The sequence below is a fragment of the Mauremys mutica genome, chromosome 4 (genome assembly GCF_020497125.1).
Source record: "Mauremys mutica isolate MM-2020 ecotype Southern chromosome 4, ASM2049712v1, whole genome shotgun sequence".
NCBI lineage: Eukaryota > Metazoa > Chordata > Testudines > Geoemydidae > Mauremys > Mauremys mutica.
In genome coordinates, this window is record NC_059075.1 from 137,024,978 (window position 1) to 137,037,646 (window position 12,669).

The 12,669-nt window shown below is 54.0% G+C and overlaps 1 protein-coding gene across 7 annotated transcripts in view; it reads right to left on the bottom strand.

Annotated features, from left to right (window-relative positions):
* PLEKHA6 (pleckstrin homology domain containing A6) overlaps nt 1-12,669 on the bottom strand; it is a 92,529-nt gene that overhangs the window by 11,969 nt on the left and 67,891 nt on the right. For 4 of the 7 annotated variants that reach the window (XM_045012619.1, XM_045012618.1, XM_045012616.1 and 1 more), the window contains 7 exons: nt 11,595-11,663; nt 10,050-10,130; nt 9,210-9,359; nt 8,433-8,528; nt 6,047-6,158; nt 5,173-5,312; nt 3,845-3,994 (listed from right to left, as the gene is read on the bottom strand). In XM_045012619.1, the coding sequence (XP_044868554.1) occupies nt 3,845-3,994; nt 5,173-5,312; nt 6,047-6,158; nt 8,433-8,528; nt 9,210-9,359; nt 10,050-10,130; nt 11,595-11,663 (798 nt within the window). The remainder of the gene's footprint in view (nt 1-3,844; nt 3,995-5,172; nt 5,313-6,046; nt 6,159-8,432; nt 8,529-9,209; nt 9,360-10,049; nt 10,131-11,594; nt 11,664-12,669) is intronic. The other 3 variants (XM_045012621.1, XM_045012620.1, XM_045012617.1) reach the window with 1 other exon arrangement.

The following is a 12,669-nucleotide window of genomic DNA, read 5'->3' on the forward strand; positions in this document are numbered from 1 at the left end:
AGTGGGATTTGGGTTGGGCTGCTGAGCTCCAGACCCCACACCTTAACCACAGGGACGGTTAACCAAAGCTTATGTATGTGTTGATCCATGAACTAGAGGTGGGAGACGCTCAAGTGATTTGGGCTCCTCGGGTTGGATGAGCCAGTAACTCTAGATCCTGCTCCCCAGTCTGTGAAGTTCATGAGTCGGCAAAGCAGGGACAGGAGGCTGCATGGATGAGCCATGTAGCTTTAGAAAAATAAGGTTCTGACCACCACACCCTGAACAGGGCCGACGAGAAGGCGGGGGAGAAGCCAGTACAAATTACCGGGGCCTGGTGGTCCGGAAGGGGGCCAGGGACCCAGCTTCGTCAGCCCTGTTTAGCCGGTCCGCCCTTGCTGGGGGGCCCACATTTTTTTTTCCACTGCTCTCGGTGGCCCTCACCCTGAAGAGCAGCAGGAGCCCAGAGAAGGGCTCCCCTTTAGGTCTATTCCTCTGCCCGCCTTCCCACAATGTCTGCAATGAACCTGCTCAAGTTCATCTTCCTCCTGCTTCCATTTCAGCTCAGACAACATTCCCCATGGACAAGATCTGCTGCAGTGTGTCAATGAATACAGCAGGAATGGGGGAGTGGGCAAGGTAGGCCATGGGTGTAGATGACATGGGATGGGTTGGAAGAACGAGCCAGCGGGGGTTGCAACCATTACATCAGCCACTTGCACCAAGTCCCCTCCCACCCTCAGCCCCAGCTCAGCACCTCCTTGAAACCTTGTAGGGTAATTAGATGTCCTGATATTTTAGGGACAGTCCCGATTTTTGGGTCTTTTTCTTATATAGGCTCCTATTACCTCCCATCCCCGTCCCGATTTTTCACACTTGCTGTCTGGTCACCCTAAAACCTTGTCTCCTTTCCAAGGGCCTCAGTCAGCTTCATGGGGGTTAGTTAAGCCTCAGAGCGGCCAGCATTCATAACGAGCACATCTCAGAACATTGTCATCCAAAAACTCCCCAGATGAAAGAGGCTTCTTGACTGAAACAACCCTTTTATCAGAACATTTTCATTTTGGTCAAATCTTTTCCTCTCTCAACAAAACATTTCGACCAAAAAGAAAAAAAATTTCAAGGAAAAAATTCCAAGTGAAAATTTCAAAAAAAATTATTTCATTTTGCTGGGAATTTTTTTTTCAATTCTCCTTTTTTCTACTGGAGGGTAACAAAAAAGTTTTAAAACAGGTTTTTCCTTAATTTCTCTCTCTTTTTTTAAAAACAAAACAAAACAAATCCATCTCCTCCTTTATTTCAATGGGGGGGAGGAGGGAGAAAGTTTAAAAAGTGGGATTTTTACCCCCAACTAAACAAAACACAATTTTTCATTTAAAAAAAAAACAATAGAAAATTTAAGGAACATTTTTGAATAAAATGGAAACATTGTTTCCTTGCAAATATTTGTACAAAATATTCTTATCCTTTCCAGCCAGCTCTATTAACAACCCTGTTAGACACTTGCCAGGCACAGAGAGGGGACACGACTGGCCCCAACGTGCCCAGCGAGCCAATGACAGAGCTGGGGACAGAACCCAAGAGTCCGGGATCCCCCACAGTCCACTGTGGTTCTTATTTAAGAATCCCCTTTCGTGACATAAAATGCTGAGGCCACAGGGAAGATTAAATATTGCAAAGAGATCCTGTGATAAACTCAAATAGGCCACATTCATCCCCTGGCTTCAACGGGCTCACACCAGTAAAGATTCTGGGCCCAATATTTCCATCGCAAGCAGGAGCGCCGGCAGCCTTTTTGGCGCCCTAGGCGGCGGAAGGTCCCGCCCCCCAAAATGGCGCCCCCGACAGGCGGCGGAATGTCCTGCCCCCAAAATACCACCGATGACCACGGCGGCCGGATGTTCTGCTGCCGCGGTCGCCGCCCCCCAAATGTCAGCGCCCTAGGTGAACGCCTAGGTTGCCTAATGGGTTTCGCCGGCCCTGATCGCAAGGCAAATTCTCAAATAACTTTGCCTTGAGTAAACTGCACCCTTCCCAAAAAAGGGATTGCACATGCAACCAGGGAACTGTTTGCACGTTTTAGACAGCTGACGGCAAGCTCAGATAGCTGTTTGCACACATAGTCACCTATTTTATATGTGCAGCTACCCAGTTGCATGAAGGTAAAGTCTGCATGCACAAAAAGTCATCTCCCTGCCCGTTTGCATTTATACATGCAACCTTTGTATGCACACGCACCTATCTGCACTCACAATTCACTAGCTGGTTCATGCTGTTACTTGATGGTGCACGTGCAGGGGCGGCTCTATGTATTTTGCCGCCCCAAGCTGTGCCTGCGGGAGGTCCGCTGGTAACGCAGATTCGGTGGCATGCCTGTGGGAGGTCCGCTGGTCCTGCGGCTTTGGCGTACCCACCGCCGAAGTACCGCTGAAGCCACAGGGCCAGCGGACCTCCTGCAGGCATGCCGCCAAAGGCTCCCTGACTGCCACCCTCACATCAACCAGCAGGCCGCCCCCCATGGCTTCCCGCCCCAGGCATGCACTTGGTGCGCTGGTGCCTGGAGCCACCTCTGTGCGCGTCCACTGTTTTGCATGCCCAAGTACCCATCCGCACACACTAGCATGCCTTTCGCGCGTGTGAGATCACTTGGCTGTATGCATGCCTGTGCTTTTTTTGTGCAAGTATTTCGAATTTTACATGTGGGTGTAAATCAGGAGTAACGCACCTGACGTCAATGCAGTTATGCTGGTGTGAGATCAGAATCAGGCCCTGTACTGTTAGTTTGTTACAGCCTAGTGCTTGTTTGCAGCTAACAACAGGAAGTGCAATTACCCAGGCTGGAGTAAAGAAAGCCAGCGGGAGAATGGAAGAGAAAAGCAAACAGGAACCAGGCTGCTCAGCGTGTGACGCTGCACATTTGAGTCTCCTCTTCTGCTGGTGTCAGTCAGAAATAAATTGGCTACTCACATGAATGGTGTTACATTGGCCCAAGCAAGAGTCACAGTGAGGCCAGCAAGAAGCCCTGGACTTCTCCCTCTATCCCCCTGTATGGTGGGCTCGTAATGGTTGCATCCCTGCATCCTGGCTTTCACAGCATCCTAGTGGCCGGCACAGTATCCCCTTCTCCACACTGAGACGAGACTGGCTTTAAGGGGGTTTCAGAGTATTTGTCTGTGAGCATCAGTCACCCCGGTTCAAATGGCTCCATCAGCAGTTTAGCTTAACAGCCTTACCAGAAATGGGCTTGAGTGCATTCTCTGGGCAGTTTTATGGACCATTGATTTCCATGGACAATAAGAATACTCTGCTCTTGCATAGCGAGCGGCACTATACACTGATCTCAAAGGAGGGCATCATTACCCCCATTGGACAGATGGGGAAACTGAGGCACAGAGTGAGGTCAGTGGCACAGCTGGGAACAGAACCTGGGTCCAGGCCAGTGCCCTATTCATTAGACAGTGCTGCCAGCCAATAAGCCATTAAGGAGGCAGAGCTCACTGAGTTCCCCAAAGGGGGAGGGATTCGAGTTACAGTGCCCACCTTAAAATGCCCACATGAATCTAGAGTATTTCCCGTTTGACAGGGCCTGGCTGCAGAAAGGGCTCAAGCTCTGAAAGCCCCTGCCCGTGCTGGGGGTCTGGATGCCCAGGGTGTGCCATGCTTCTCCAGCTTGGCTGAGGGCAGTCACAGAACTAAGCCCCTCCCTGTCTGTTCCCTGGGGGCAGCTTGCTCCCCATACCTCCCCAGCGTTTGCAGCTGTAGGGAGAGGGTCAGCTCTGCTTTCCCCCTCCCAGCTATCCCCATGGGGGATGGGGATACTGCGTGCCGCTGGATGCCGAGGTCCGCTCTGGAGGCGCTTGGATACCTGTCCCTTCTTCGCCTCGCCGCTTTGCTGCCAGGAAGGGGAGTTAGGGTACGGCCAGAAGCGGCTCTCGCTAGGGAGCGGAGGAACAGTCGGAGGAGACTCCAGAGGGACATACGATTTGGGCAGGGGAGGTCGAGGCGGGCCTGGTTCCTGGGGCAGAGAGGAAGCCAGAGTGTTAGGTGCAACAGCAGAGAAACTTGAGAGAACAGGAAGGAAAAGACAGTTAGCAAGAGACAGACAAACAGAGGCACTGAGCCCAGGGCGAGGGGAGCTGGAGCCCAGACAGTACCGCTGGTCCCTCCCCTCCAGGCTGAGCCCTCGCTCTAGGACCCAGCAATTCCGACTCACTCCAACAGCCTAGGGCCCAGACCCACCCATCCAGCAGCCCCTGCTCTGTCACAGCTCTCAACATTGGGACCTACCTGGACGTCATGTGTTTCACTGCCTGGCTCCCATTGGCGCAAACCCCACCTGCTGCTGTGAATGAGCCCCCCAGAGAAAGGACACGACAGGTCCACTCACCCAGCCCTGGCCATTCTTCCCGTTTTCTAAGGCTGGGGGCTTGCCCTCTGGTTCTGCATCACAGTGAATCTTTGGTACCAGCTGGGCAGACAGCAGCGAATGAGAAGCCCCACAAAACTAGCTGAACCACAGAGAGGAGCATAACTCTCTGGCTTCGGTCTGAGTTTCTCCCTCTCTACCTAGGGAATGTTCAACGTGCCCCACACCGGGGTATCTAGCCACTGTCGTGGCTTTGTCTGATGGGCTCTGACGAAAGCCAGACTCAAGCCCAAACTAGGAGAGCAGAGAACAACAGGAATGTCTGGGAAAACCCAAGTAAGGGAAACCGATGGGTTTTATGCAGCTCTAGGGTTCACTAGAGCTGGGCCCAAGCCCAGTGCCCAGGTCTAAGCATCCGTCCCCTTCGGTGTTCAAAGCAGGAACCCAGGTCCCAGTCCAAAGTTTGCAAATGGCCCCAGTTTTACAATGGGCTGAACTAAAACCCTGGTTCTCCATGCCCCAGGACTTCAGGGCATCCGGACCCAAGTCTGCACCCAAAATGTGCATGTCCCACCCTCCCGCAATCTTCCCAATGGGTCAAACCAAAGCCCCAGGTCCAAATCCACCTCCACATTGGCCCTGACTTGTGCAGCCTGATCCCAGCTCTAGTTAGAACCCACGGTTCACGCCGTTCTCCCGCGCCATCGGATGAGAAAGTCGGGAGTGCCACCTGCTGGTGCAAAGAGAATCTCAAGAGGAGAAAAGCCATAGACACTTCCTGCCCAGGGCTCCGTATTCTAGCCCCATGCAACAGCGGCTCCACTCACCTCGCTTGTCCCTTGCTTGGTGGGTGACCCCTGTGAGCCTGACACCAGGGAGAAAGGGCTCAGTGGGCTGGTGAGGCTGGCTGAGCTCAAGGGGCTAGCAGGGCTGTTGGAGCTGTAGGTTCCCGAGGGGCCAGCGGCCACTGCAGAGAAACAAGAGAGGAGAGAACGGAAGTGAGTGTGCAGCTCATTCCCACTGAGCAAGGGGGGCTGGCATGGCAGGGAAGGGGCCAATGAACCAGGGCCTGGGGCTTCTGAGCTGCATTCGATGCCAGGCCACAGGCCAATGTGCCCAGGTGGTCATTGCTGGTGCAGGTGTCTATACAGGGTCTCCTCTCTCTCCTGGACTTATCCAGAGCAAGCCGGAGCCAGGCAGTGGCATATGCAGCAGACACCTTCAGACAGAAGCAGCAGAGGGACGTCCAGAGAACCAGCAGGGATGTCTAGAGAGGCCAGGTGTGTGTGAAGTACAGAAACTAGAGGTACCTGCCATAGGGACCCTGCCAGATACTATGGCCGCCAACGGGTCTGCATTTAATGCGGTACTGGGGCTGCAATCCACATCCTTTTGCTCAAAAAAATCACAGACCCCTTGCTATCTGAGATCCTCCATTAGCCAGGCTAGCCTTAGTACTCCTGCCCGCTGCGGCTGCAGCCACAGGAGAGCGATACAGCGGCAGAGCCGGGAGCAGGCTTGGAATGCCGCCGAGCACCGGGTGCACGTGACGTTCTGAGCCAACACAAAGCAGCGCGACTGTCAGTGGGGAGGACGATAGGTGCATTGAGACAACTAGGCAGCCAGTGGTCTGTAGCTCCAAGGCCAGGGAGAGGGAGGGAGTGGCAGACCCATGCTGGGTAGGGAGGAGTCAGCGCTCACCTCTGTGTTTGGCAGTGTCCGTGCCCCGGGAGGGGTTGTTCTTCCTCAGCCCCTCCATCACGTCCTGGATGCGCCAGATCTCCTTCTGGATTTGCCGATTGAGCATTTCGTTCTGGAAGGGCCAAGGTGCGGCGAGTCAGAGCAGCTGGCAGGTGCCACACTTGGCAGCCAGCCACCCTGAGCCACAGAGGTGTGGCACGGCCCGGCCAACCTGCCCTCTGCGGCGAGGTCTATGTGACAGCCGCAAGGGGGGCCTGGCTATGGTGCTGCAGCTGTGTCGCCGTAGCGTGGGGGCTTGCTACAGCGATGGAAGAGGTTTTCCTGTTGCCGTAGTTAATCTACCCCTCTGAGAAGCGGTAGCAGGGAGAATTTGTCCGCCCACCTAGAGGTGTCTACACCAGGGCTTAGGGTGGCTTGACGACCTCTTTCAGGGGTGTGAATTTTTTACACTCCCGAGCAAAGTAGCTAGGCGATTTAAGTTTTGGATGGAGGCCAGGCCTGACTGACCCCATGTCCCTGTCCTCATCGCTCTACAGTAAAAATACCCAGCGCCTCCTCCTGCCCACTAATACCATAGCGCCAAACTGTGGGGCCTTCACTCTGGGGTCACTCAGAGGGAGCTCCCAGTGCCATCACTGAGGGGGGTGTCTGAGCAAGGGATGTGGCCCCAGAAGTCACTGAAAGGTGGCATGAGCAAGGACTGAATAACGAAGGGCTTTGCAGGGGAAGCTGGCCCCAGCATGGCTGGAGTACACAATAGGCTTGTTCACCAGGGCACTGGAAAGGCAGGCCAGGACTACCGTCCTCCTCTCCCCCCGCCCCCAGTCTGGTGTCACAAACACAGGGGGCCTGAACTAGAACCCTGCATCAGAATCAGTCACCTGCTCGGACAATGAACAGCTAGGGTGGGATCCACAAAGATATTTAGGCACCTAACTCCCATTGAAATCAGTGAGGGCTAGGCACCTCAATCCCCACCAGAGTCCACCTCAATGTTTATCTTGCAAAGATTCCTTCATGCTGCTGCCAGGGCATTTCTATAGCAGCAGGTGACAATTATCCTGTGAATTCATCCCCTCGTGGAAGCCCTGGGCCTTTCCCCAAGAGCAGCGTATTAACGAGAGCTTCGTTACGGAACAGCAGACGGGAAGTGCCACCTAGTGGTGAGAGTCCCGGGGCACTCAAAACTCCTGTGCTCTAATCCCAGCTCTGCCACTGACTGGCTCAGCGGTCTTAAGCAAGTCGCGTTTTCACTGTGCCTTGCCTTCCCCCTCGGCCAACCGGGGAGAACACTGCTTACCCACCGGGGCAGCCGAGAAGACGGACTGGGTAATATTTGCATGGCACTCTGTTTAAGTGTTATTGCACAGCCACCTCTACCTTACAGTGAGGGATGCTGATGCCCAGTTTACCTTGGCTCCATCTCTGAAGCAGACAGACCCCCAATACATACATTATTGGAATGGAAGAGTGAGTAATTACCCAAAGAGGCAGAGCTTGCTTAATACAGAGGTAAAGGCCAAGCTTGAAGAAGCTGACCTAGGATTATATACCAACTGAGCTTAGTTTTTAAAGGTGCAGGATTTAGTCTAGGATGACTGACATAGTTCAAGTAGAAGGAAGGAAGGTTACTGGACTGGCTTTAGAAAGATAGTTTTGGATGGGGTGTACTTTGACCCTGCTTTGGGTAGATCCTGTTGAATATCTAGCCCCAGGTCATTAGTCAATCCCAAGTCATTTTAAGACCTACGGGTCAAATTCTGCTCAATGTTACATAGTGTAAATATGGAGTAATCAGTATTGAATTCAATGGAATTACTCTGGAATTACACCCTTGGTTACTGAGAATTTGACTCTGTATGTTCAAAACCAGGTGTGCAAATGACTATGCATAAACTCCACGTGCATTTGCATTCCTAATTTGCACAGGCAGTTACTGAGCTTGTACATGTAATCCCAGTAATTGCACCACCACTTGTACACCTAACTGGCCATTTTCTGCACAATTTGTGTGGCTGCCTGCATAGTCGTGATAATTGGGCACACAAATTAGATGCACAAAAAACATGCGCTTGTTTTTGCACATGAAGGTTTCTGAAAAGCAGGTCCTGAAGTTGTGACTTAAACCCACAGAAACCAGAAAACTCCAAGTGATGGGCTCTTAGGGCTAGAATTTACTCTTATTTACACCAATTTTACAGAGGAGAATTCTACTGTCATCAATGGATGATTTACTCCTGATTTACACTAGAGCAGAATCAGGCCCTAGTGAACTGGTCTAGCTGCCCAGAATGGCTGAGATCTCCATTTCCATGCGCCCCACCTGATCCCAGGCTGCTTGGATTCACTAGCACTGGCCTGAAAGGGCGCAGTCCCGTTCTCTCACCTGGATGTCCAAGTTCAGCTGTTCCCACAGGTCATCGTGCAGGGCTGACACCTCGCCCTCCAAGTTCTCATACTCTATGCTGCTGTTGGCCAAGGCCTGTAGGGATTTGCAAACATTTCCATCAGGAAATCAACTTGTCTGTCTGTGTCCATAGGGGGCACAGGGGAATACTCAGCCTGATGCCAGCACACAGCCCTCACCAGCCTGCCAGAGCCAGGATGGGCTGCTAAGAGGGGGATCCCCCACCTTGGAGAAAGAGGAGCTTGGGCAGCACTCGCAGCCCCAGCCTCGTGGAAAGCAATAGCCAAGCTGCCCAGGCAGTTCCTTTGGAGAACCAGGCTCCATCCACTCAGCTCATGCTGCCGCTGAGCAAGGTCCGTGCTTGCTGCCCTGCCACACGGGCAGCATGCAGACGCCAGGATCTATGCCGGGCAGCTGCTCCCCGCAGAAGCAGCATAGTGGGGGTGCATGGCACTGCATGAGTTAAATCTGCATGGCACTTTGCGGCCCAGGAAACATGGGCCTCTTCCTGCATCTCATCCTCCCCACAGTGAGGAAGTGTCCAAGCGTGTGGTGCCCCATCCAACCCACTGGCATAGTGCAAGGCCTCTCTAGCGACTTGAGGACCATTGGCCATTACCATGTCATTGGTTCACTTGCAGGCAGGGCACAGGGGAAATTGAAGCACTGGGCCAGTCTGGGTCCCCATGACACCCCCAGGAGGAGGAGGGGTCCCCAGCAGTCTCATGGACCAATGGCTAGAGGAGCGTCTGTTACCGTGCTGGCCTGGGACAGCTCCACCCGAATGTTGATCAGCTGGTTCTGGAGGGATTCCTTCTTGTGCAGCAGCTTCTCAGGGTAGGCTGGCTGGCTCCCGAACATCTCCAGCTCCTGGTGGGTCCCCATCAGGGCACTCTCAAGACTCTCCTAATGGTAGGGATAAGATGGTCATTAAACCCTCATCACCTCCCTCCCCTCGTACGCGCAAAGCGCTCAGGCTTGGCAAGCCCAGAGGTTGGCATCTGAAAGGGCCATTTTTGCAGCAGAATGGTCTGCGGGTAAGCATGCTCCCATCCTGGGGAAACGCCAGCGGGTAAGTGGATCAGGCTGACCTGGGGATGGGGCTGCAGGCAGCCAGAAATGCCCAACCCTGCAAGCAGAGAGGTTGGTCATCGCACGGTTAACGCACTGGCCTGGGACTCAGGAGATCTGGGTTCATTTCCCAGCCCTGCCACAGTCTCCCTGTGACCTCAGGCAAGTCACTTGGCCTCTCTGCGCCTCCGTTCCCTATCTGCAACGTGGGCAGAACACTTGCCCTCTTGCCAGGCAGTATCAGGAGGGGACTGTAATTACCACATGAGGCACTCTGTCACTACCGTGATGGGGGCCAGGGAAGAACTGAAAGCCGCTAGCGCTGTGTGACCACCCTGGCGGGAGGCCTGTGAGTGCTTCATCCACCCACCATGCGGGATGGTGTAGGGATCCCAGGAAACAACTAGAGCCCTGCTACTGGTGAAGTGCAATGTTCACCAACAGAAGGCATGGCTAGCCCCAGCGCCGGGTGCCCCCAGGGTGGTAGGAACCAGCCTGCTCCATTCCCCTCCATCAGCCACTCACCTTCTCTGCTCGGAGCTGCTGCACCAGCCTGTCCTGCTCCCTCACCACTTTGTTTTGCTCACACAGTTTTCCCAGCAGCTTCTGTCCTCAGGCAAGGAAAGAAAAGGGGAGGGGGGGAGAACATGAAGAGCAAGGGGCACCGAGCTCCAAGGTGTAAAGGGACATCAGATCAGGTACAAAGCTGGCCTGGCCAGTAACAACCACTTCCAGGCTCTGGGCTGCAATACTGCCTTGTGCGTGCTAAGCTTCCCCATTCCTGTCTTGAGAGCACTAAAGCCTTTGGGCAAACGACGGAGAGGGCTGGGTATTTTAATGGCATTTGATCAGCTGGAAACTAAGGCTGTTCAGGGCAGGCTGGAAGGCTGGGGCTCCCCCACACCACACATCTCCCCAGGGTGCTGTATGTTCTCTGCACATCTGATTATTGATTGGCCAAGGTACCGCCCGTCGTCGTTTTGGCAGAAGTCCCTCTGCAGCCCGACTGCGGGGAGTCCACCACAACGGGGGTGCTGAGCCGCACAGGGATGGGGATTGCACCTCTTCCCAGCCCCATTCCCCTGGAGTCCTTCGGCGTGGAAGCCCTTCCTTGGCCTTCACCATGGACCCCAGAGCCCTGGGGCTAAGCCAGCTGTGGAGCGTTGTCAGGAGAGGGGCGATAGGGTCTGTTCTGACATCACACCATGGTGCACAGATAAGATTGGAGAAGGCTCATTATGGTAGATGAGCGAGTCTGTATCTTCACCAAGGCAGGGCACAGATCCAAACCCTGATCCCACTCAGGTCAGTGGCTCCCAGTGATTTGATTGGGACGAGGATTTGACCCCCCCAGTCCTCCTGACAGCAGTTTCTCACCAGATACATCTTCTATGACGCTAGCTTATAGCCCAGAGACCCTACAGTATCTCATTTCCAGCCTCCATTCAGTGGGCCCCTTCCCCTTTTCCCCAGCTCAGAAGCAGATGGGTCAGTCACATTTGGCAGCACAGAAAATGAGAATTCAGTAGGATCCATTGAGTTTCCTAGGAACCGAGTTTCATTTCCAGGGTCACTCATCAGGCCACAGCTATGGGGCAAAGCCCCTCTAGCAACTAGGGGGGCCACTGTCTATTTACCATGTCATTGTGTCACAAGTGGGCAGGGCACAGGGGAAATCCCTTTGGGATCTGCACAGGGGGGGCCTGCAGCCAGCTGCGATCTTCCAGGGCACGGCCAGGGCACATTTACTCGGCAAATACCCACGCCGGTAACACACAAGCCGAGCAGACAGGATGCACACACACCATTACACACGCAGCAGGAGGGAGGGATGCGGTGGAAAAGAAGCTGAGAACTAGAGAGGACGAGCGAGCCACATGAGTGAGCGACAGCCAACGATACTGGTGATGCCCGCGTCCTTCTAGCTCTGCGATGAGAGAGGATGTTCGTCCAATGATAAATAACATGGCAGAAAGGGGCAGGAGAAGGCGTAGCTGCTGAGGGGCGGAGGATGGGCGAGTGGCAGCAGGGGGGCGGGGCGGACAAGCAAGCAGAGAGCGTGGCTCTTACATCAGTGTCTTGCTCGCTTATCTTGTAGGCGTGCAGAGTCTCTCTGTAGGCCTCTGGGAAGGGAGACACCTGCAATAACAGGAACCAGTCACTGCTGCTTCCTCCTGCTGGGAGCACATCACAACAAGCCTCTTGGGAGTGCAGAGGTGGCTGCTGGAGCCCTTGCTGAGAAAGGTTTCCAGCCCAGCCCTCCCCCATTCCCTACCAGCCTAGTCCTCTTTCCCCACAACACCTGGGGGGTAATAATGAGAGGTGAAGGGTGTGCACATGCAGAGCATTGGCCATCAGTAATTAGAAGGCTCACCCAATTCCTCAGAGTCAGCCCAGTCCAGCTGGGCTCTGATGGTGGCTTAGAAATGCCTGCTGAGTGTCCAGTTTGTCCCGGAGAAGCCAAGAAAGCACCGCACCTCCATATACAAACCAAGAGAACTGCCAAGCAAACGCTCCTTTCCTACCCCCTTCAGCAAAGGCTTTCCATGATTTAACCACATCGGGGGCCTGGATTTATAAACAGGTTAGCCGCGGCCTTGTGAACGGTAATTAGCCACCTGCCCGGGCAGTTACCCCGTTTCCATTCACAGCCAGAGGAGCTGGGTGTGCAAATCGGTGTGGTGCCTTTGTGGGGGCCGCCGTGCACGAAGCTGCTGTCACAATGTGCCTCAGTTTTTCAGAACGAAGCGGTTCTAGATGACGGGGGGCTCCTCAAGGCCAGGCCTTGCCTGCCTTTGTAATGTAGGAAGGTGCCGGGGTGCGTGTGTGCTTAAAAGGAGATAAAGACTCAGCATGTAGCTTACAAGAAGGGTGGGGAAGAAGAAATTGCTGAATAAGGTCTCGGAGTGCCTCTTTCATGGGAGGCTGAGACAAGCTGATCGTCACCGGAGTGGTGGGCTAAGGAGTAGCGGCCAGCAGCAGACCAAAAGAAACAGCTGGTGCAGTCACTGGGAGACACTGTACTGACACTCCCCACTGAGGGCTTATTTTCAGTGAGATGCTGGTGTTAGAAGCACCCCAAATGAAGAGCCTATTATAGCTCCCCAGCTTTTTACTACAACCATTTTACAGACGGGAAAGCTAA